Source organism: Lissotriton helveticus, chromosome 10 (assembly GCF_964261635.1).
Source record: "Lissotriton helveticus chromosome 10, aLisHel1.1, whole genome shotgun sequence".
In the NCBI taxonomy this organism is placed as follows: domain Eukaryota; kingdom Metazoa; phylum Chordata; class Amphibia; order Caudata; family Salamandridae; genus Lissotriton; species Lissotriton helveticus.
In genome coordinates, this window is record NC_136071.1 from 70,574,660 (window position 1) to 70,600,837 (window position 26,178).

At 43.6% G+C, this 26,178-nt stretch overlaps 1 protein-coding gene across 1 annotated transcript in view; it reads right to left on the bottom strand.

Annotated features, from left to right (window-relative positions):
* Positions 1 to 3,095: 3,095 nt before the first annotated feature.
* Positions 3,096 to 26,178, bottom strand: part of LOC144785901 (metalloproteinase inhibitor 3-like) — a 177,151-nt gene continuing 154,068 nt past the window's right edge. Inside the window, exon 6 of the mRNA XM_078664772.1 lies at positions 3,096 to 5,170. Coding sequence (XP_078520898.1) covers positions 5,003 to 5,170 — 168 coding nt within the window. The 3' untranslated portion in view covers positions 3,096 to 5,002. The remainder of the gene's footprint in view (positions 5,171 to 26,178) is intronic.

Consider the following 26,178-nt stretch of genomic DNA (forward strand, 5'->3'; position numbering starts at 1 on the left):
GCACGGGCGGGTTAAAGGATTAAACCTTTGAGTCTCTCGCCTTTACACTGCATGCCCAGGCTTCGTGTCGGTTCCCGGGGATACGACATCAGGTAAGGGTTGGGCTCGGGGTGTACCTCTGCCTCACATCCCCTTCCCTAACTTTCTAGCTTGAAAGATAGGATTCTACAGGTATCGAGACAAATAGTCAGCATTAAGCTGATCTTTGCCTTTCCTATGCTGCGTAGAAAACCTGAAAGGTTGGAGGGCTAGGAACTATTGTAACACCCTTTCAGTATGTCCCCGGTTTTTTACTAACCATTCTAGGAGTGCATGGTCTGTATATAAGGTGAACCCTCTACCTTCTAGATAATACTGCTAGGATTCAACAGCCCATTTTATTGCCAAAGTCTCTTTTTCTATGACTGCATACTTCCTTTCTCTAGGGAATAGTTTTCGGCTAATGAACAATAAAGGCCTTTCCTGACCTTGTGTATCCTGTTGGGACAAAACTGTGCCTAGACCGTTATCAGAGGCATCTGTCTGTAGTATAAAGGGTTTGTCATAGTTAGGACTCAAAAGGACAGGCTCAGTGGTGAGTGCTTGTTTTAGCTGGTCGAATGCTTGTAGAACCTCGGGAGAAGGGTGATTAAGGTCTTTTTCGGTTCTTGCAGTTTTCTTATGAAGGTCCTTTAGTGGGCTTGCGACCTCTGAAAAAGAAGGGACGAACTACAGATAGTATCCAAGGAGACCCAGGAAAGCACGGAGGCCTTTCTTATTTTGAAGGATTGGTATTTTGGCTATGGTGGACACTTTCTCTTCTTGTGGCTTAATGAGGCCTTCCCTTAGCAAGTACCCTAGGTATTTTACACATCGAGCAGCTAAACAGATTTTAGCTGGGTTTATGGTAAGGCGGCTTCTCCTTAGAGCATCAACTACGGCTTCCATATGTGCTAGATGTTGTTTCCATGAATCTCTGTAGATGACTATGTCATTGATATAGGCAGCTGTATAGGCTCGATGCGGTTTAAGAATTACATTCATAAGTCTTTGGAAGGTGGCTGGGGAACCATGCAAACCGAACGGGAGGACCTTGAAGTAGTATAGCCCACTAGGGGTAGAAAAAGCAGTTTTCTCACTGTCCAGCTTCCTTACAGGTACCTGACAATACCCCTTGCAAAGATCTAAAGTACTGATATATCAGGCTCTCCCCAGCTGTTCGAACATTTCATCCAACCTGGGTAGGGGGTAGGCATCAAACTGAGAGATTTTGTTGACTTCCCTAAAGTTGATACAAAATCTTATAGAGCCATCAGGTTTTGGAACAATAACAATGGGCGAGCTCCATTCGCTGTTGGAGGGTTCTATGATGTCCATGTCTAACATTTGCTGGACTTCTTTTTCTATAGCCTCCCTACGGGATGCGGTTATTCGATATCGCCGCAATTGCACGATCTTCTGTGGTTCAGTTTGGATGGCATGTTCGATCAACGAGGTTCTCCCTTGCATGAGGGAGAACACTTCCTGAAGAGGCAATAAAAAAGCTTTCAATTCCTGCTGTTGTTCCCTAGGTAATTCAGGGTCTATGCTTTGTAGGAATAAAGGCTCATTGTTGTCTACAATTCCTATTAATGTTGGCCTATTCCCTCCCACTTTTTTTAGCAGGTTGATATGATAAATATGTGTGTTCTTTTTGTTCCTGGGTTCTAGTTCGAGGCGATAAGTCACTGGGGTGACCTGATCCAGAACCTTATACGGGCCTTGCCATTGACCCAGGAGTTTAGGGTCAAAGGTGGGTCTCATTATCAAGACCTAGTCCACAACCTTCAGGGAACGGTCTTTTTTTTTTTTATCGTATTGCTTCTTCTGGGCTTCCTGGGCTTGCTTTAGGTGGCCATTTACTATGCTGCGTATTTTATGGAGATGTTATTTTAGCCTGAAAACGTACTCAGGGAGTGTCTTAGCCCCTTCTCCATTTCTTTTGATCCCACTTCTGACACCATGTGTCAGAGGGAGGGTTGGAAACAAAATCTAGGAGCCCAGGATATGGGCTCAATTGTGGCTGTATATTTGAATATTTCTACAAAAAAATAAACTTCTAATAGAAGCAGTTCTTCCTCACTCTACAGTCGTTTTTTTTCTTTCCTCTTTTTTCCCTTCTTCTTCCTGTAGTACTTGGTGATATTTTCAGTGGTTGTCTTTCCTTGATTAGTGTCCTGTTGTTGTGCGCTTTTGTCGTGTTGCAACCATTTTCACAGTGCTTCTTCTCCTCTTCTTCTTCTATAGGTTTCGGGACCGGTGATGGACACAGAGGCCGCAACTCTCCTGGGGGGGTCCACCACTCCTCAGACCACCTCTCTGGGATGTCGTCCTCGGGGTCTTCTTGGTTTTCTGGGATCAGAAGGTGGCGTGTGGGTTCTTCGTCTTCTGTCTCTGGTGGCTAGGACGCGGCTTCTCTCTGTTCTTTGGCATCTTCCGTGTGTTTTTCCGCTTCTGGTCTGACCTCGTCACTCTGGCTCTCCTTCTAATCAAGGCCGCCTCTCCCTCCCCATTGGTTCTCCAGGGAGGCGATCTCTGCATTGACCTACACGGGACGGGTTAAAGGATTAACCTTTCGAGTCTTGCCTTGACGCTGCAAGCCCTGGCTTCGTGTCGGCTCCCGGGGACACGACATCAGGTAAAGGTTGGGGCTCCAGGTATAGCTCTCCCTCACATCGAGGCTCAAATCTTTCAAGTCGAGTCAAATCCACAGCCTGTCTTAAACAAAAAATGTGTACATTTCAGTGGTTGAACAAAAAGACTAAGGAAAAAGTTAAAAGAAGTGGTAGTGTGATGAACAGGAATATATGGTGTTGCCGGGACTCTGCTCATTCACAGAACTATGCACAAGAAAACCGGACCTCAGTGAATAGGGGTGTACCACCTACCACATTAGTATCCAAAATCCCAACCGACTAGTAATAGTGTCTCATTCGGTCTCCTACAAATATCAAGAAGCTACGAATGTTTAGACAACCCAGAACACAAGCACTCCCGACTTACCTCAGAGTCGCGGGAGCAAGACACTCTTTCTCTCACTCATACCAGTCCACAATAAGGATATCAGAGTCACTAAATAAGTTTAAAATGTTTATTTTGACTATAGTGATTCATAGAACAGTATGCCAATCACGATTAACAGCAACATGCAGAGTGATAATATCAAGCATTGTCCCAATACAATAAAACACAAAAGGAGTTGTCATTTTATAAAGACTGTGAAAAAGACTAAACATCTAGGCCTAATCACCCTCCCCTTGGTAGAAAGAAGATATTTTATATAACAGAAAATCTCTAGGTGTTGTTACCAGACCCCTTACCTGAAAGCCTAGACACACAATTTTACATCATAGGAACAGCAGAGCTCAGCTCCATGGCATGGCTTTCATCAAGTGTAGTTAAAAACATGGAACCATGCTTTATCAAAGCACAAGTCTGTCCAAATGCAGCTGTTCATAATATGTTAAGTCTATGCAACAGATACTGACTAGAACAGAATAACAAGAGACATTGTTGTTTGACCTTGTACATTATGTGCAGACAGTACTCAAGAGAAAGGCGAAGCCTGTGCAAAACAATTTGTTATCATGTAAAGGGCAGAGGCAAAGTGTCACGAATACAAATGCAAGCAGTTTTGTGTGAAAAAGTAGCAGCATGGGGCAAGCAAACTCATCCTAACTTAACAATGTCCACATGACACCATATAACAATGGTATAGCATATATTTGGGATTTACTACACGGTTAAGGATCTTTGTCACTGTTATATCCTTGTTATTTCCTTCCCATCATCTTCAATAGGAATTTTGGAGAGTATATTCTTAGGAGAAGGGGCCGACATGTGCCTACCTGCTTTCCTGTGAGTAGCGATGTATGGAGACAGGCGGGTAACGAGGTTCGAGTTGGATAAAGGAAAGTTGAAAGACTTGTGATAATTCACCATTCAACCAGTGGAAACGAAGGGAACAGATGAGACAATATATGTATATAGATGATTAAAGTTAAGGTTATTCAATGAATGTCAATCAATACACATATAACAACAGATAGAAAAGGCTGGGGCTGGAGACTAATCTCACCACTGTGAATAAAGATCTGCTATCAAATTACTTTGAATCATTTCAATGTGCACTAGTCTTTGATGACCCGCATTGCTCACAACCTGTGTTCTGATTAGTCCCTTTGAATCAGTTTTCAGATTTCTTCATCTAGTCCATAGCGCTCTATAGTCGCCTTTTGCTTAGCTTATCTAATATGTGCTTTACATGTTTTGGTTGGTTTTTACCAGAAACTAATAAATATAATTTTGGTCAGTTGTTCCCTGCTCCAGTATTAATGACAATCTCAACCCACAGCGTTTGATATCTTAATAAAGGCATTTCACAATATTTGACCATGCTACATCTCCACAAGTCTAAAGTATTGGTTCAGACTTCTCTTTGCTGGAATGCAATGTCAATCCTCTTGGTGACATTGCCAGTGCCTTAAATGGACAGGCATGTCACTTACTGAGTACCTGAACGTCTTTAATTTAAAAGGGATGGTACTGGCACTTCTCAGTAGTGGAGCAATACTATTAAGTGGAGAGTACCAACACTTCTGAGTAACTAACAGGCACTGATGTTTGGGTATTTCCATTTCAAGCACTGGACATTACTATGAGTTGGCATTGAGGTAGAGGTTGTGAATAAAGGCCTTTAAGATAGAAGGAGCAAGTGAATGGATGAGTTTTCCACTAACCAATCATCTGCAATTCACCATATTATATATTTCCAGAACCTCATCTTTTTCTTTTCATAAACTGTTTATAAACCGGAACACCTGTGAACTGATATGTCAAATTAAAATAAGATTTCCATGTTTGAGTTGGCTTTAGTTGTAAGTGATTAAAGTAGGTTGGAGCTATTCTACCTCATTCCAGGTTTTTTGATTAGGGTGTTATCTGCAAAGACATTCTATGATCTATGCTATTCTATTTTCTTCAGCTATGAAGTGGATGAGGTTGAGAGCCAGGTTTCTACTGGCTGCCAGGTGCATTCACCATTCTCATTTGGTGCACACATTTGATCGTCAAGATTCAGGTAGATCTTCAATGGGTGATATCCATCATATTTGCAGGAATTACGGCCTCTGCACCCTGATGTATAGCAGATCTAAATTAGTGAAAAAGGAAATCACAGCCATTAAGAAACTGAGTTAAAATGAAATCTACATGCACACTTTACAGTTTAATCTAGAAAAATAACACTTCTGATTACATATATTTTAAAACAATGGTCCTCATAGGTTTCTTTTTATATGACTCAAAGATTCTGGGGCCAGATGAACTAACATTGGATTTGCAAAAATTGGTTGCAAATTGCGCACTGACTTTTTGCAAATCCAATGATTTGCACAAAAAGACAGTAGGTGATGGGCAGTTTTGTCCCTTTAAAAAGTGAATATTTTTGTATTTATGCTTTTCATCTTAACATTTTTATTTTGGTCCTCCGATATGAATCAGATTATAAAGTCCAGGGCATGCAAAGTGTCATTCTCTTTCTACATCAACATTAGGGAGCAATTACAAGTCAACCTGCTTTAGGAGCGGTGATGAAGAGTGGCGGGCCATAACAATACCAGGCCGGCTATTATGAGTTATTTTGCCTCGAAAGAGTAATAACATGCTCACCCAGTTTCAATGAATCAAAACTCACACGAAGATCACTATTCGGGGACGAATAATGGTCTCTATTTTTTTCTGCTCCCATTTACCATTTGCTTTGAGGAGAGGCCATTGGTAGACAAGGGACCATTCCAAGCTCTCCATGCCATAGAAGGTGATTGGAAAGCGGTCATGCAGCTTTTGTCATCACCCATGTATCCTGTGGACCACTTTGGTTTTAATAGGTACTGTTCCACACTCAGTAACATCAAAGTATTCCAGGCTCTTGAACAATAGGGCAGATGTGATTGGCTGAAAATGATAGCCCTCCACTAGGATACAAATCCAGCTCAATTCTAATGGAGCCCAATGAAGAAATAGCATTAGCAATTTAAAAAGACCATATAGTTCTCTTCAAACCAGACAATATTCTAAAGTCAGTGCTCCAAAGTGCAGTCGTTTTTACAAGTGTCAGTTTTTAAAACAATACCCAGAACCACTGCTCCTCCTAACAGGAGTTTTTTTCTTTAGGGGGATTTGCTTGATGTACTATGGCAAAGGTCACACTGCACATGAAGTAATCCAAGCATATAAAGTACATATGAAAAAAATAAAATATTTGAAGAAATGATAATACTAATATTGACATAACATTTATTAAAAAATGGGATAATAAATCTAGGGTTAAGTATCATTTCACTAATCCTAATTTGTCTTGTGAAACCTACACATACTGTATTGCATTATTATAATTGCTCATTTTTAAACTATTTACACTGCAAGAAATTCATGGGTACCTCAAGCATTCTGTATATCTGTATTAAAATCTGCTTGTTTCATTCCAGTTTTCAGGCAGGTTATTGTAATTAGTTTCTGAGGTTTGCCAGTGAATAACCTAGAACCAGATGTGTGCATAGTGTTCGTTATACAATCTTGCTTATTCACATTGTTTTGCTATAACACCTAGTTTAACTGATCAAAGCTCATAAAATGTTGTGCTTGAAAATTCAAGCTGTCACCGATTATTTGTGTCACTTTTGCTGTGGAGCAAAACAAAGTAAATGTTTTCCTTTTATAAAATTGTGTAAGAACCCAAGCGAGCAATCAACTAAAGCCACAGAAGAAGTAGCTGGTAAATCCATTCCTCAGTAAAATCACACACCAGAAATCTACTTAATTTGGAAAGCATAAATTATAGTTCTAGCCAAATTCTACACTTATTAGAGACCAACATTTAATATTAAAGTTTATACTCATAGTTAGATTACAAAAAACACCAGTGTAGAATGTCTTTGAAATTACTTATTTATCCTCTTCATTTCCTCCTGTTGCTGTCAGGCATAGTGTCAGCCTTTTTAACTGGTATACCTAACCTACTGGGTTTAAAGGAATCTATGGGGAGGATGTGACCAACCACAGAGCTCACTATATTCAGTGGCCGTTGAAGGTTCATTGTTCTTTGGAGTCTCTCAGATAATGCTCAAAGCCACCCTGTGCACATGTACAGCTTCAAAGAACCTAGGCACACCACTGGAGTGTTTAGGAACTCTATGCAGGCTTAGCAATTGATAAACAAAGGATGTTACAACTAATATCCTGATCATGGCTTAGCAGCACGAATGTGTTCATGTGCCCTGGTACCAATGTGCAGCCTAGGAGCCGCTGATATACCTAACGGGGTCATCTTCACACTACTGGCAGCTGCTTCTAAGTGCAAACTGTCCTGCACCTGCCTGAAAACATATTCTTAGCCATTTTTATATGATCTCCTCCATACAAATCTAAGACTGAGGTCTTTTGTGGATGCCATAGTGGAAAGTATAATCAAAGAGTAGTAATACATTATACAGATTAAAGGTCATTCTGGTGTCACAAATAAAAACCCACAGAGTGGGTAAAGACAATGAACATGAACATTGTAATATTTTATAATTCAACACCTGGGTATAAACACCCCTGAGACATGAGATCACCATACAACTTTCGAAAGGAGGAAAGCAATACAAATATCCACAGAAATGTCACAGTCAACCTTGGAGATCCAATAAACTCACTGTATGAAAGCAAAGTAAAGCTAGCTCTGTTCTAGCAGGCCCTGTTGTGCAGCCAATTAGCCATGGCGGATGAGGTGATGGATGTAATCAGAGCTGTGAAGAAGGCACCCATCACATGGGCAAGGAAGGAAGACTTCATAGGACCATACCAAGGCTAGCATGCGTCAAGAGAGCAGAGCATCCTTTAGTGCATTCTACAAAAGTCCACATGGCACTCATCCATGTTGCTGCTTTTGAAGTCACCTTCTTGGCAATCTGTTTATGAACTAGAAAGTCATACGATTCCACAAAGACCTTGGTGGACAGAGGCCTTCTTCAGGATGCACAGCAGAAGGTCCAGTTAATTCTTACTTACCTAACCAATGTTATCTTCTGAGACTCTTTACTGACACTGATTGTTAGCGCTATTAAAGTTAATTCTCTTTTGGCCACCAGCTGAATTTTGCATAGATTTGATTAAATCAAATCCATGCAGCGTGCTACCACTTCTTTTTCTCCGCTCTTTAGTCAGCAGTTCAGCTAATGGTTATGTTCGGATGTGTTTATTACTCCTTTCTCCCCACATTGTCTTCTTTGCCTTCCTATCCCAATGGACAATGCTCAATAACAATAGGTTTATGGTTTATGGGTTGATGTGCTTTATATTTTGGTGCAAAGAATTGAATAGTTGGTGGTTTGAGTGGGTCGTAGTTTTCCTATACCAGGATAATTTAATATTGCAGCTGGGTGCCAGTATTCCTCTTACAATGAAGTATCTGCAAATTGTCCTTAGTCAAATAGTTATAATGCTTGTCTGACTGAATATGAGCTGTTGTAGTATTGATCAACTTCTAGAAAGGTTCCTGTCAAATGTTGGCTAAATAAATCAAAGAAGGGGCATTTTGTTTTATTTTCTAAAAGCTTAAAGGAACAGCATTGTGTTAGTTGTGGACAAAGTTTATTTAAGATTAAAGAGTGCATAACTTTTCGTTTTCAGATTCACAAAGGTGGTTGATATTCATGCAAGATACAGGATGGATAATACTTATCTTAGTGTCTGCATTTGTTTTTTGTCTTTTTTTAAAGTGTGGCTTGCAGATCATTTTTAAAATATCTGATTGCTCACTCAGATCATTGGGCAACAAGTTCCACAATGTTGCAACATGGAATAATAATAATAAAATTATAAAGCACATGGCTTTTCCTGGTGGAGTGCCTAAAAGCTTGGGTGCTGTAAGAGGAGGATGGCCCAGACTGATTGAGAGGATTACACTGAGCCAAAAAGTCTGTTCTTCAACTTCATCCTGAAAAGGGGTTCGCAAGGTGCTTGCCGGATTTCCACAGGAAGAGTATTCCAGACTTTGGGGGCTAGACAGCCAAATGATCTGCCTCCTGCTCTGGCCCTTTTGAATTTAGAGACCGTGGGCTATTTAGCTACCACTGACCTGAAAATAGTGTGGCCCCTGGAGGGGGAGAGACCCTTAAAGCAGCAGCAACGTGCTTTAAAAAGGACCCTTTGCCTTATTGGTAACCAATGTAGTTTTCAAATTGGGGGTCTCATAGAGGCCCGCCTAGGGAGTTTCAGCAGTACTCCAGCAGATGAGTTCTGAACCCATTGAAGTTTGTTTAATCTGCTGTCATATGTTCTGTGCGGACAAGAACAGTATTGTTGATTAGATGTGTTTGGAATGATTTTAATGCTAGAAAGATTGCTAGTAATTTGAGGTGATTGATGTGGAGCACTTTTTGTTGAGGGGTCCACCTGCACTGAATTGTATGGTTTAGGAGATGGGCCCCACAGCCAGTGAGAAATGCGTCCGCTGTTAGCACTATCTGTGGGATTGGGTCCAGGAACTGCCGCCCTTTGGAAAGGTTTTGTGTGTTCCACCACTGCAGAGAGTGATGTGTGCATCTGTCCACCAACACCAGATCTGAAAGTTGACCTTGAGCCTGGTTCCACTGATGTGCTAAGCATTCTTGTAAAGGGTTCAACTGAAGTCTTGCATGAGGTACTATGAAAATGCAAGCGGCCATCATCCTTATGAGCTGCGTAAACACTCGAGCTGGCAGTGAGTGTTGGGGCTGAAATTCTGTTATGAGGGTTTGCATACTGGCTATCCTGACTGGATTAGGGTATGCAAGGGCTTTGGAAGTGTTTATTGTGGCCCCTAGATACTGATGTATGTGGGATGGCTGGAGATGTGATGTGGTGAGGTTTATCGTGAACCCCAAGTTGTGAAGCAGATGAATTGTTTGATGCGTGTAGTGAACACACTGACTGTATGGCTGAGTATTGAAACACATGAATGTGTTGTCTTCGCAAGTGGGCGGCTACTACTTCCAGATATTTTGTGAAGACTCTGGGTGCTGTGGTCACACCGAATGGGAGGACCGTAAATTGATAGTGTTGACCATCCACTACAAACCGTAGATATTTCCTTTGAGCAGGGTGTATTGGAATATGGAAGTAGGCGTCCTTGAGATCTAGAGTGGCAATGAAGTCGCCTTGTTGAAGCAGTGGGAGGACCTGTTGAAGAGTGATCATTTGAAAATTATCTGATTGTATGTAGATATTGAGAGGTCTGAGGTCCAGTATTAGTCTGAGAGTACCATCCTTTTTTGGGATGAGAATGTAAAGGGAGTAAACCCCTGTGTCTTGATGCTGGAGGGGAACTGGTTCTATTGCATGCTTTTGAAGAAGTGAGAGAACTTCCTGTTTGAGGAGTGTTAGATGTTCCATGGACATTGGATGTTGTTTGGGCGATATGGTTGGGGGAGTTGAGGTAAGTTCCAGGCAGTAACCATACTGAATAATTTGTCTTACCCACTTGTCTGTAGTGATGGAGTTCCAGAAAGGTAGGAACTGTGATAGTCTTCCTCCGACCGGAGTAGAAGGGTCTGGAGGGAGCGGAAGGAAGTCATTGTTTTGTAGTAGGGGAGGTTTGGTTGTTGTTACCTCGGCCTCTCCTCTTGTTAATATTTCCCCTGTACCCTCCCCTTAACCGCATCGCTGCTATAGCGATTATCCTGCTGTGCTGGACAGCAATAAAAACGGGTGTGGTCATGACGAGCTCAGCTCGTCATGAACACAGGAGCACTGTACTGCATGACGAGCTGAGCTCGTCATGAGCATGGAAGGGGTTAAAAATCCCTTGTTGGGGGATGTTTGTGTGAGACTCTTACAGGAGGAGTAAGTAGTGTCTGTGCTAATGTTTTTTGATCCTCCCTTATAAAAGGAGCAACGAAAGGAACCTTGTGTCATCTGAGATTGTAATGCTCCCATAGATTTTGCAGTGTCTGTGTCTTTCTTCATTTTCTCTAGAGTTGTGTCCACAGTTAGGCCAAAGAGGTTTTCTTGATCAAAAGGCTGATTTCAGATAGTTGATTGCACTTCCTGTTTAAAACCTGAAATCCGCAACCATGCATGTCTGCGAAGTAAGACACTGGTGTTAATAGATCTAGATGCAGTGTCTGCGCATCGAGGGCACATTTGATGGATGCATTTGTAATTAACTTGCCCTCTTGGATCAAATTGTTCGCCTTAGCTTTGTAATGGTCAGGTAAATGTTGAATAAGATCTTGAAGCTCATTGTAGTGAGCTCTGTCACATCTGGCAAGCAATGCTTGTGCATTAGCTATTCTCCAGTGATTGGCTGCTTGGGAGGCAAGTCGTTCACCTGATGCATCCAGCAGTTTAGACTCTTTGTCTGGGGGTGGAGAATCACCAGAGGTTTGGGAGTTAGCAAGTTTTCTTGCATTAGAGACTACCATAGGATCTAAAGGGAGTTGTCCATTAATGTAGCTTGGGTCGCTAGGGGCCGGTTTATACTTTTTATCAATTCGAGGGTTGAAAATCCTGGTCCTGACAGGGTCTTTAAATATGTCTGGTGCATGTTTACTGACACCTTTAAGCACGGGTAATGTATGTATTATTTTTTGTGACTGAGCAAATGTGTCCAGTAGGAAGTCTTCGTCCACGGGGTCTGCATGTAGTTCAATGCCATGATATTGCGCAGCCCTATTAATGAGCTGACTAAACCCTCTATTGTCATCTGGGGGGAATGGCTTAGATGGGTATGCATCTGGATCAGGAAGGTCTGAAGAATCTGTGGGATTGTTGTAATCTTCCCGTGTATCCTGTGGTGGAGTAGTGTCATCATCATAAGGGTGAATCAAGGGATCCTTATCATGTCCACCGCCATCCCCTAAATCATCCTCATCATGTGGTGGGAAGGGTGAGTATGGAGAGAGTCTAATAGAGTGTACAGGAGAGTTCATAGGTGACAAAGGTTTGGTAGGAAGAATAGGAGAAGAGGGTCTTAGGGGTGAAGTTGCAAAGTCTCTCTTCTTCACAGGTACCTCAGGAGGGTGTGAGGTATCAGATTTCCTCTTCTTTGCTGGGAGACTGACAATATGGCCTGTTTAAGGGTCCACATGTAATGTCTTTTGTTTTGGTCAAAACTGTTCTTCCTGCTTGTTATCTCCTTTCAGTGATGATTTTTTGGTTCCGAACATGATTTTGGTTTAGTTTCTGGAGCTGTAGGAGGGGTCTTGTGCTTCTTTGGTTTCGAAGTCAATGCTGAGCCAGAAATATTCGGTTCCGAGGCCTTATGGTCTTTAGGTGCCGAAGGGTTCGACACCGAGGCCTTTTTGAATGTAACGGGAATAGGGTGTATCCCTGATTTCGGTACCGAAGGTGTTTTATCGGTACTGATATGCTTGCTTAGTCCCGAGCTGCCGGAAGGATTTTTCTTTGTCTTCGGAGCCAGGCCCAAGGGCGATGCTTCTGAAGTTTTCCTTCGGTCTCGACTAAGGCCTTCAAGCGAAGTTTTGACCAGAGCCTGCTGTTTTTCGGGTTAGGCAGGGTCTTTTGTAGTCACTCACTGACCTGGAGTGATGTGGTCATTGGAGTCGGAGTCATCAGCTTCGGAGACAATGTCGAGCACCTCTGAATCCTCTGCCTCTGGAACGTCGGGCCTTCATCGAAAATGTCATCTGGCACCGGTGCATCCTGTTGAGTCACAACGTGTCGTCGAGCCCAGTGATCACGGTTAGTCTTCTATTATCAAAAAGAGGTGCAGGCTTGGCAATCCTTTTCCTCGTGTTCAGGCGAGAGGCAAAGGTTGCAGACCTTGTGGTTGTTACTGTGTGGAAATTTAGCTCCACACTTGGGGGGCCTTTTTTAAATGGAGTCCTTTCCATTAGACCCAGTGCTTTAAATGGGCCGGTACTCACCGGTACTGAGTACTGGCACTTCTTCATTTTCTCCCCTTGAGTACCGGCACTTTTTTCTAGAAGAAAGAGAGTACCGGTACTCATGGGGATCTGACTTTAACCGAGGCAGCGCGCTCCCTTTACCCCTCAAGTTATACTACGGCAGCACCTTTCAAGCACTGCCCGAAATCAATCACAGGAGCTTGTCACCAGGACCCAGCATGAGCTGCTTTGTAAATCAGAGCAGGGGTGTGTCTGCTGAGTCATTTGCTTATCCAAAGATCTTTCACAGTGGGCGCTAAGAGGGGGCTGTAAAATCTAATGGGTTGCGGTGGGAGGCACTATTCAGGACATAACAAAAGAACGCATGGGAAGGCTTTTACAGTTGCCACGCATCTAAATTTCTTTCTTGCACACTTCCACTTCCACACTCGCTGATTCCTATTTCATCGACCTTGGACAGACCTTAAGACCAATCAAAAATGTGGAGATTGGCACCTGGTTCCCTAGTACAGACGTTGTCAGCTCTTGCCCTAACTCCGTTTTACAAATGTTCCAGGAGGGACTTGTTTATTTATTTTAAGCGTTTTTATGTAGCGCGTACTTTACCCGAAGGTGTCAGGGCGCTTCACTATAGGAACAGTAAGGATACATGAGGAGAAAATTACAAGTGAACAAATTACAAAAGTAAACGTTAAGTTACATGACGCAAAAGTGACAACTGTGAGCAAACAAAATACAAGAGGTAGAAAACGATACATTACAGGAAGAAAAAGTGATATGTGTGCAGGTTACAAAAGCATACAAAGTACAAGTAGAGGTATAGTACTGCAATAAATGGCAGACACTCCAGCACAAGAACAAACGTTACATGAGGCAATGGGGGCACTTGCGCAAGTATCTAAAGCAAACAAAATGTAAGAGGAAGCAAACAGTATGTTACAAGAGAAAAGTTACATGTGCATGTTACAAAAGAGTACCAGTACTGGACAGATGGCTCAGTGGGCTGTAGGCCACCGGTTCGATTTAAGGCAGGCTGAAGCAGCATGTAATACTTAGGCAGTTGATAAGAAAGCTAACCCCGCCCCTTGTTCCCCCTTAGCCCCGCCTTAAACTCCGCCCAATGCTCCTTTTGGTGAGTACCTGCACTTATTTTTTTCCATTTAAAGCACTGATTAGACCTAGGCCCAAATGGTGCAGATGGGCCTAGCGGCCTGCGTAGACAACCAGAATTGAGGATTTGGAAGTTAGCGCGGTGAAAGGCACACAAACGAAACAATACCATCGAGTGTGATGGGTTGTGCGTCAAAAAGTCACATCCGAACCCAATGGCGGAAAAAAACATTCCTAGGATGGAGTGGATGCCCATGCGCCTCCCCGTCCAAGGGAGGAGTCACCTATCTCGTGACTACGAAGACTTCTTCCAAGACAACAGACTGCAAACATCCAAGCCCAACACCAGATGGCGATCTATGCACAAGTATGTATTCTAAAGCTCATATGCCTCGAACATTGCATTGCGTTGCAGAGAGGTGTAAAAAGGGGTGTGGCCTCTGAACACCTCTCTGCAACGCAGCTCCCTGGCGCATACTGGAGGTACCTGGAGGGCTAGTTGGCCTCCAGGGGACCTCATGATTGAAGAGGAATTAATTCCCCAACTTAAAACGGGCCACAGGGCGTGTTTGCACATATGTCACCTCAGGCCCCGCCCCCTTTCTTTACCATTATGCAAATGTGCCCTGTGGTGCGTTTTAAGTTAAGGAATTAATTCCTCTTCAATCTTGAGGGTCCCTGGGGGCCAACTAGCCCATCAGGCACCACCAGTATGTGCCAGGGTGCTGCGTTGCAGAGAGGTGTTCAGAGGCCACGCCCCTTTTTACACCTCTCTGCATTGCAGCTCTGTGTGCTTACTGGAGGTACCTGGTGGGCTAATTGGACCCTAGGGACCCTTAGGATTCAAGGGGACTTAATCTCCCAAATTAAAACGGACACCGGGTCCGTTTACAAAGGGGCGAAGGGAGGGGTTGGGGCCTGAGGTGACGTGTGCAAACACGCCCTGTGGCGTGTTTTAAGTTGGGGAAATAATTCCCCTTCTGTCCTGAAGGCCCATGAGGGCTAACTAGCCCACCAGGTGCTTCCCGTAAGTGCCACTGCCCTGCGTTGCAGAGAGGTGGCCCAGGCTGTGCCTTTTTACACCTCTCTGCAACGCAGCTCTGTGGCGCTTAATGGGGGTACCTTTAAGGGCTATTTGGCCCCCAGGGACCCTTCTGGATTCAAGGGGACTTAATCTCCCAAATTAAAACGGACAGAGGGCGCATTTAGACAGTGGTGTAGGAAAGTGGCTTTATATATAGTGGACCAAAGTAAAATTAGCCAAATTACGAATTCCAATTTACTCACCTGTTATCAGGAGAGACCTCAGTGCTGCATCTTTGAGCCCAGTACTGATCCTGAAAAGTAATTCTAACCGTACTTACCAGTAACTTATATTTCCTTCCATAGGATATCATTGCCTGCTTTTTGCTGAAAAAGTTTCTAAGTGTCGATTTTTTGAAACTTACAAATATTTCTCTATAATCAGCTGAACTACGAATTCCGATTTACTCACCTGTTATCAGGAGAGACATCAGTGCTGCATCTTTGAGCCCAGTACTGATCCTGAAAAGTAATTTTAAACATACTTACTAGTAACTTGAATGTCCTTCCATAGGCTAATACTGACTGATTTCACTTGGAAATTCTTCTAAGTGTGGAGTTTTGGAACTTTAAAATATTCACCTAAAATTAACCGAACAACGAATTCCAATTACTTCACCTGTTATCAGGACAGAACCCAATGCTGCATCTTTTAGCCCAGCACTGACCCTGTAAAGTAATTCTAACCGTACTTACCAGTAACTTGTGTTTCCTTCCATTAGAATCCATTGTCTGGTTTTCACCAGAAAAGTTTCTAAGTGTCTATTTTTACAAACTACAAATACACATTCTTTTGACTGCTTACAAGAGATGCACCAATGCTGGACTTAGGATCGACCACTGAGTAAGAAAATGTAATGATAACAGTACTTACCTGGTAAGTGAATGTCCTTCAATTTCCTTCAATTCCTTCAATTCCTTCAATTGGCTAACATTGACTGGTTTCACTTGGAAATTCTTCTAAGTGTGGAGTTTTGGAACTTTAAAATATTCACCTTAAATCAGCCGAACAACTAATTCCGATTTATTCACCTGGTGTCAGGAGAGACCTCAGTGCTGCCTCTTTGAGCCCAGTATTGATCCTGAAAAGTAATTCTGACCATACTTACCAGTAACTTGAATTTCCTTCCATAGGCTAACATTGACTGGTTTCATTTGGAAATTCTTAGAAGTGTGGAGTTTTGAAACTTTAAAATATTCACCTAAAATCATCCGAACACGAATTCTGATTTACACACCTGTTATCAGGAAAGAACCCAGTGCTGCATCGTTTAGCCCAGCACTGACCCTGAAAGTAATTCTAACCGTACCCACCAGTAACTTGTATTACCTTCCATAGGAATCCATTGTATGGTTTTCACCAGAAAAGTTTCTGTCTATTTTCACAAACTACAAATATTCCTTGAAAATCAACTGCATCACTTAAACGCATTCTTTCAATGGTTTACAGGAGATGCACCAGTGCTGGATCCAGGATCCACCACTGAGTAAGAAAAAGTAATGATAACACTACGTACTTGCTAAGTGAATTTCCTCCCATAGGATAACATTGGTGATTCCATGTGAAAACGTTTCTAAGTGTCAACTTTTGACTTGTGACCGTCTGGACCTGTTCCAAAGCGGTCGCTCCCTGACTCCAGATTCCTGATCGTGCTCCTCTTTCTAGCGCCCACAGCTGAAGCGCATTGCTGTTCTCTCTGTGACTGGTATCGTAGCCTTACATTATTAGCGCTTTCACCAGGATATAGCGCCTTGCAACGTAGAGTCGCACTTTCATCTCTGCCTAGTAGCGCGACATTTCTGAGACATTCAATTAGCGTGCTGGTACTTTTGGTGCATACTCGGTGTTTATTGTATTGCTGTTGCCTGTGCCCCTGTTTCGCTTTCTCTTTTGACCACCATTTTGCTGTTGTGCTTTCCCCTGGCCCGCCTCTCCTCCCCGCTACCGCCTCCCAGCTGACCCTCCCACGCTCCGCCCCCTCCACTCTCCATTAATGACAGATGGACATACGTGCAGCGTCCACGCGCAGCGGTCGCGCCGAAGGTGCGCCAAAGGTAAGCCCGTCTACGCCCGTCCGTGCCTGGCCCGCGCCCAGCGCCAGACCCCCTGATCCCCGCCTTACCCAGCCCACTCGCCTCACATATGATGCCGCAACTCTCCTCGCCCTTAACCCTGGACACACACCACAATGCTACGAAGCCGCCCCGGGACGTACACACGGTCCCTTCGCCTGCCGCTCCTGCAAATTTTCCAGCTATAAGACCCATACCACATCCACTAACCCCAAACACAGCTCCGTCTCTAACCACCTGAAGTGCATCCTGCTGAACACCCGCTCGGTCCACAGACACGCCACTGAACTCTGGGATCTACTCGACACTACATCACCGGACGTCGCCTTCCTTACTGAAACATGGATGAACGCATCATCAACACCCGACATCGCCATTGCCATCCCTGACAATTACAAGATCATCCAGAGAGACCGCACCGTCCAAACAGGAGGAGGCATCGCCATTGTCCATAAGAACACCATCAAAATCACGACCAGCTCCGACGATAACCTTACAACCGCCGAACACCTCCACTTCCAGATCCACACCGACCCTAGGACCACACTCAGAGGCACCCTCCTCTACAGGCCTCCAGGAACCCGTAAACAATTCAGCGAAGACATCACTGACTTTATCAGTCCACATGCACTCGCCTCCGAGAACTACATTCTACTAGGAGACCTCAACTTCCACCTGGAAAAGAAAAACGACAGCAACACTACCACCCTTCATGACAACCTGGCCAATCTCGGCCTCAAACAACTTGTTGACACCCCCACCCATGTAGCCGGACATACGCTCGACCCAATCTTCACCTCCAGCAAACACATCTCCTTCGATCACACCACAGCTCTCCATTGGACGGACCACTGTTGTGTTCACTTCAGCTACAAAACCACCTCGACCCACAACCCCCCACAACCTATCCCCGGAGAAAATGGAACAAAATCACCACCGACCAACTCCTCACATCGCTCAACCAGAACCCACCCGCCCTCTCATCGGACCCAAACCAAGCTGCCATCAAATTCAAACAATGGATCACTCACAGCGCTGACGAATTAGCACCCCTGAAAAACCATCACACCAAACAAGACAACAAAAAGGCCCCCTGGTTCAACGATGACCTTAAGAAATCCAAGAAGCTATGCCGTACTCTCGAGAAAACATGGAGAAAAAACCCAAACACCGACAACATGACCACCTTCAAGGCAGCCACCCGCAAACACCACCAGCTGATTCGATCCACCAAGAAATCAGCTTTCAAGAATCGACTCGACAACAACGCCCATAACAGCAAGGAACTATTCAACATCGTCAAAGAATTCACCAACCCCACCGCAGCCTCAAACGACATCACTCCCTCCCAAGACCTCTGCGACTCGTTATCCTCCTTCTTCTACAACAAAATTGCCGACATACATAACAGCTTTGAAAACAGTTCCAACTAACAACCCTCTCCACCCCCCTCAGAACCTAAACCGCCCTCTAACAACCTCAACACCTGGAACCCAATCACCACTGAAGACACCATCCGCCTAATGAATTCCATCCACTCTGGCTCGCCAATCGACCCATGACCCCACCACATCTACAACAAAGTAGACTCCATCATCGCACCCCATCTCCGTGATGTCATCAACTGCTCCTTCAACTCTGCTACCTTCCCAGAAAGTTGGAAACATGCCGAAGTGAGCGCCCTCCTGAAGAAACCCACAGCAGACCCCTCTGAACTTAAAAACTACCGCCCCATATCCCTACTCCCATTCCCGGCCAAAGTCATTGAGAAAGTCGTCAATAGCCAACTCGACGCCTTCCTCGAATCCAACAACTCCCTCGATCCCTCACAATCCGGCTTTCGAGCCAAATACAGCACTGAAACCGCCCTCATCGCAGCAACAGACGACATCCGAACACTACTGGACAACGGAGAAACAGTGGCCCTCATTCTACTCGACCTCTCCGCCACCTTCGACACTGTCTGTCACAGCACCCTCATACAACGCCTCAGCAACATCGGCATAAAAGGTAAAGCCCTGGACTGGATCATCTCGTTCCTCGTCGGAAGAACCCAGAGAGTCCGCCTCCCCCCATTCAAATCAGAGGCCACCGAAGTCATCTGCGGTGTTCCACAAGGATCATCACTTAGTCCCACCCTCTTCAACGTTTACATGAGTCCACTCGCTCCCATCGTGCACCAACACAACCTCAACATCATCTCCTACGCTGACGACACCCAGCTAATCCTTTCCCTCACCAAAGACCCCAACACCGCCAAAACCAATCTTCGCGAAGGCATGAAAGAAGTAGCCATATGGATGAAAATCCGCCGCCTAAAACTTAACTCAGACAAAACGGAAGTGCTCATCCTAGGATCATCCCCCTCTGCCTGGGACGACTCATGGTGGCCTTCGGACCTGGGCTCCGCACCCATACCCACAGACCACGCACGTAACCTAGGCTTCATCCTAGACTCCTCCCTCTCGATGACCAGACAAGTCAACGCCGTCTCATCCTCCTGCTTCAACGTTCTTCGCATGCTCAAAAAAATCTTCCATTGGATACCCACCGAGACAAGAAAGACTGTCACCCACGCACTGGTTACAAGTCGACTAGACTACGGAAACACCCTCTACGCCGGAACTACAGCCAAATTACAGAAAAAACTCCAACGCATCCAAAACGCATCGGCGAGACTCATTTTGGACATCCCTCGCCAAGATCACATTACCGGCCACCTGAAAGACCTCCACTGGCTTCCCGTCAACAAGAGAATAACATTCCGTATCCTCACCCACGCACACAAGGCCCTCTACAAACTAGGACCCGAATGCCTCAACACTCGACTATCCTTCTACTCACCCACCCGCCAACTGAGATCCTCCAATCAAGGCCTCGCCGAAGTCCCGCGTATCCAAAGATCCACCATGGGAGGTAGATCCTTCTCCTACTTGGCGGCCAAGACCTGGAACTCACTCCCCACTCACCTCCGCCTTACACAGAACCACATCTCCTTCAGAAAAGAACTTAAAACCTGGCTATTCGATAAATAATGAACCCCCTCCCCAAGCGCCTTGAGACCCTCTGGGTGAGTAGTGCGCTATACAAATTCCTGAATTTGAACTTGAACTTGAACTTTTAAAATACAATAATATTCCTTAAAAATCACTACTTTAACCAAAATGCTTTTACTCAAATGTTTACAGGAGATGTCCCAGGACTGAATCTAGGATCCAGTGCTGTGGTTAGAAAATTAATCCATGAAATAACTAATTGCATTAAACTAGAAATTCCCATTCAGCTCAATGTTGCATTGCGTTTGAAATTGATTTGCCCATTGCAACAACTGTAACTACTGTACTTAAACATCTATTGCCTATTTGCAAACTATTTAAAGTAAAGTAATTCATTCTGAGAAAGTATATTTTGTAATGTAATGTGTAATGTACTTATAATAAAAATTAAAAAATTAAATATCTAAAAATAAATAGTGTAAAAAAATGTAGTAAATAGTATTAAAAAATATATATAACAATTAATACATTTAAAAATTGTCATTTACAAAACCTTTGAAATTCACTGAAAAAAACATAGGTTTCAGACATATTATAGTTAGAAATTAGCATTTAAAAAACCTTTGAAATTCACTGAAAAAACCCATAGGTTACAGACATGTTATAGTTAGGAATTAGCATTTAAAAAACCTTAGAAATTCACTGAAAAAAACATAGGTTTTAGGGGTGTTATAGTTAGCTGGACATTTCATTCGTACAAAACCATTGACATTTCTCTGTTATAGTTAGTTGTATTAAGTACAACTCGCGCGCCCGCAATCCACTGCTGATGATGTAACACATTACATCATTCATGACATGGTCAGGGACATCACTGATGACATCTCAAATGACATCACTGATGACATCATCCACATGACAATCTGATACATCTTATCATACACTAGTATAACCTTTCAACACTCATTATAAAATATGGAGTACCATATTTGAAACCATTGACACACCAATATCAGTTTCTAAAAATCCACTCAGTGATTCTACACACACATATAAACACTTACCTATAGATTCACTCATACATGCTAACAAAGATCAATACAACACTATCAAATATACTTATACACCTACATCAACATTACACACCAGCACACATCCTATTCACTTATGCAGTCATCCTACTCACTTATGCAAACAAGTGATCATACTTACATTTACTAAGGTACACACTTATACAAACACCACTTTATGTATTCATATAGAAAGTAACTCATACTTAGTGTGTTATAAAATCACTATTACAAGTATACAGTTTTCGATACAGTCACTCATACAGTCACTGGGTCTTATGTATACTTATTTATGTACAACAACTGTCACATACACTGCCTTTTATATTTCTAGTTTGTTGGACATGTATCATTGAGAAATATATTTACTCATCACCACACCCATAAAGAGATTCACTCACCCAAAGAACTGCTTCCACATACAGTCTTAACCTCATATACCTACTAAATCAACTATTTACACATCTTTGGACAGTCCACAACTCCCAACCAACCACACACACATTCATCCACTAAGTCTTCAATGCAGATTACTATATATATATAATTCTTATTTAAATATCGAACCAAACCACATTCACTGGATGATGTCAACAGTGATGTAATCTGTGATGTCATTTGAAATGTCATCAGTGATGTAACTGACCGTGTCATGAATAAAGTAATATGTGACATCATCAGCAGTGGACTGCGGGAGCGAAAGTTATACTTAGCACAACTAACTATAATTGAGGAATTTCAATGGTTTTGTACGAGTGAAATGTCCAGCTAACTGTAACACCCCTAAAACCTATGTTTTTTTCAGTGAATTTCTAAGGTTTGTTAAATGCTAATTCCTAACTATAACATGTCTGAAACCTATTGTTTTTTTGGTCCATGTCTGCTTCCTGGTGCGTTGTCGTGAGAGGACGTGCGCGCGAGGGAAACGGAGGTTGTTTATATATTTAGCCGTTCTGATAACATACGGCTATACACGGGACCCTCTCCACTATTCAGCTCGAGGAAAGGAGTTGAAAGGTCGACTCCAGAAGTGATATCCGGCCCGGGTGTACCTGGGCAGTTTGAACTTCCGTGAGGAAGAGTAGCGTCTGACCCCCCTGACACTGGAAGTGCATAACGGAAGTCGGATAAACCCCCTTGGAGACCGCGCCGGAGATTGGGCGCGTGAAACCGGGATAAGGCTTTGGACACCATGAAAAGAATCATTCCAGGTATCCGGGGAGGAGAAAACTAATGGATGCGCGGGATTAACATCCACTTATATGTACAAGGCATACTAAGGCGAGGAACCCGCACTTATTCTATCAGCATATTGAAATGTCAGCCGACAGCGTTAAGGAGCGTGAGGCTAGGGGGAGCACCATGTTCTCGGACAGCCTTCCTGTACCAACGGCTGTCCATGATGAATTGGAAGCAGCGAGTGGCCCTAAAAATGATTCACTGCAGGAAAAGATTAAAATATTGGAAAAGAAATCCCGGCAGTAGCAAAGCAAATGGTGGGAATCGAAGTCCCTTCAGAGGTATATTGACGTCAATAGGGTACCTCGGGGGCTTCGAATTCTCACCGCTCCCAGCTACGAGAACCCAAACCCGGACCTTATGAGGGAGTGGGCGGAAAGCAACCTAGAGGCGTCTAGGCGATTGATACTTATATTGATTAAGTATGCTGATATAGATCGCGCCAAACTCCTGGATGAAATTACAGCACTTTATGAAGAGTTAGAAATCATGGGTCAAACGGATGAAAAGGAGAAATTAATTAACGAAATGAAAATAAGATTAAAAAAAGAGGAGGAAAAAATAATAGATCGGAAAACATACAAATTTCAAAGGGACCGTAGGGACTACGACCGTGGACAGATTTTCACATTCTCAAAAAGGTATGACTCATGGCGCACAGGAGCCGCGGGTGGAACACAATCCGCCACAGAAGGCAGATGGGCTAAAAGCAAAACCCATAGGGAACAAACCAACTCTACATTGTTCGATTTTAGCTCAGGAGCAGGGAGCGAATCGGATTCAGAGCTAAGAGGCGCAGCATCTAATGTGGCAAAGAAAAAACCCTCCCCTGGTGAGGAAATTAGTTTTTTATGTCAGGACCGGCTACAATCATTGAGGTCGGGGACTCGAAAAAACTACAACGAAAATATAAGAACTACATCAGGAGGAAGAGGTGGAGGGCAAGGAAACACAGGTCAGCCCAAACGACGAGGCCGGGGTCAGTGGACCAAGAAACAGCAATCGTAACAGGATCAACTATTGTTAACCTTACTCCCATGACATTGACTGGTCGGGAGGAGGACATTTTGAAATTGGGACTTTCCTTTGCACCTAAAACAAATTTGAATTATGTGGCAGCTCGCACTGACATCTATAGGGCAACAAGAAAATTGAAATTGAAAAAATTCCACATAATGAAAAAGGCAAGTACTAGAACTGAAAATATTGGTCTGAGCCAAATTGAGGAAACAACAACTCTGTCACAAGAAATGATGGGTCTATGGGTGACTGAGGGAGCTGAGCAAATGACATTGGTTGACAATAGATCTAAGCCTGATATGAACAGTACAGGTAAGACACCTTTGACACCATTTAAGCCGCCTTCAACATTTTGCCCAATCATGGCAAGCGATGGGATAGATGTGTTTCATGAGAATGTGACAATGGATTTAAAGGAACTGCACAGAAAAACTTGTAAAGGACACTACAAATATAACCAATTGACTATGGACTATGAACAACTGGTTGCCAAGCTCAATAAGGATAAAAATATTATTGTGCGCCCTAGCGACAAAGGGGGCAATGTTGTATTGTTAACCAAGGCACAGTATGATAAAGAGGCATATACGCAACTTAACGATCGTAATCATTATGAAAGGGTGAATGCAGGTGTGGTAAAAGCAATGCAGAGTGAGTTCCATTTACTCTTGGGTAAATGGAGAGCTAAAAAACTACTGTCTGACTCTGAGTATGAATACCTTAAAACCGTTTATCCTGTCATTCCTATGATATATTTTATCCCCAAGATACCTACGGACCTTACAAACCCACCAGGCAGACCCATAATCAGTGCCAGGGGAGGTCTTCTTGAAAAACCATCTGTGTACATAGATTACGATTTGCAAAGCTATGTCCAGTCCCTTGACTCATATATACAGGATTCAGGTGACTTTCTGTGCAAACTAAAAAACATCCACTGGCAGGCAGGTGATTGGATGCTGGCCCTGGATGTCATGGCCCTATACACAAGCATTCAACATTGTGACGGAATTGAGGCCGTTAAACATTACCTTGAAGGAAGGGACGTCACGTTTGATCAGCACAATTGTATGCTGATCAAAATGTTGACTTTTTGCTTGGAACACAATGTGTTCATGTTCAACAGTCTTCTGTACAGACAATGACAGGGCGTGGCAAGGGGGGCCAGTTTTTCATCTAGCTTCGCATGTTTACACATGGGAGCTTGGGAAGAACTGGTCTTCAAAACCAGCTTTAAATACAAAATGGCCAATAATGTCATCGCGTGGTACCGCTTCATTGATGACTTATTTGTGGTGTGGAGGGGTAGTCGTGAGGAAGCAGTAAAATTTGCGGAGGAAATTAATGATAATCAATATAACATCCATTTTACTGTCACGATGAGTCAGGAACAAGTCCCCTTCTTGGATATTGAAGTGTATGCCCATAATAACAAATTGGAAAGCAGACTATTTCGAAAGAGCACGGCTGGAAATACCACACTACATGCCGAGAGCACCCATCCAGCACACCTTATAAAAAGCATTCCGTATGGGGAGATGCTGCGTTTGAGAAGGTTATGCATTGATGATAGGGAACTGCTAAAAGCTCAGGAGGCAAGCACCACCAGATTTCTGGAAAGGGGTTACCATATCAACACCATAAATAAAGCCAGGCAGAAATCCCTAGAAATGGACCGATCTAAGTTACTGGCCAAATATGATTTTTCGGCTGAGATACCAGAACAAAGGGCATTGGCCAGTATGGGTAACACAGAAGCAGTTGAACCTTTTCGGGTCATTATAGGCTATTGCAATTAACATCAGGAGATTCGCAAAATAATCAGCAGGAATTGGCCTATAGTATGTAAATGTAAATGTAAATGTTGGATACTTGTAAAGCGCACTGTTACTCTACCCGAGTGTCCTGGCGCTGTAGACCGCTGGGGAACCCGTCCTGGTTTTCCCTGTGAGATGGTCCCTTTCTGGGTATCTCCAGGGTGAAACCAGGCATCCCCGGCGTCTGTGGGGGGCCGTTGTAGAGATGAGGCAAGCTTAATGCCCAGAGTTACCGAGTGTGTTCCCTGGTTAGAGTAGGCACTGAGGCGAGAATTATCGAGTCCGTTGACCCTGGTCCAAGACCCTGCCGTGTCGGGAATTGAACCCTGGTCCCAGGCCGTTCTCTGCTTACAGGTCTGCCGCCTCTAACCAGTGAGCCACACCTCTCCATGTAAGGACCCTATCATAGGCCAGGCCCTCCCAAAGAAAGCTTCTATTACTTTCAGCAAAGCTCCAAACATGAGGGAGAGGGTGGATGTCACGTGCCCAGAGATGTTAGACAACTCATCGTGGTTAAAAAACAACAGATGGTTTTTCAGGTGTAAAACCTGCAAAGCTTGCACACACGGTGTGAAAAAATTATCATATAAGGATGGATTTAGTGATGGTGACCATCAGATCAGTAAAGTATTGACCTGCAAAACGGAATTTGCCGTTTACGTCCTGGAGTGCCCATGTGGGCTCAGGTATGTGGGGAGCACAAAGCTCCCCGTCCACGAAAGGATTTTACAGCATCTCGGGCCAATATCATCTCAGGACAACACCTACCCAGTGGCGCGCCACTTTAAATTGTTACATCACAGTAACAACAAGGAACTTACGTATTATGTGGTGGACGCAGTTTTATCAAGTAGACGGG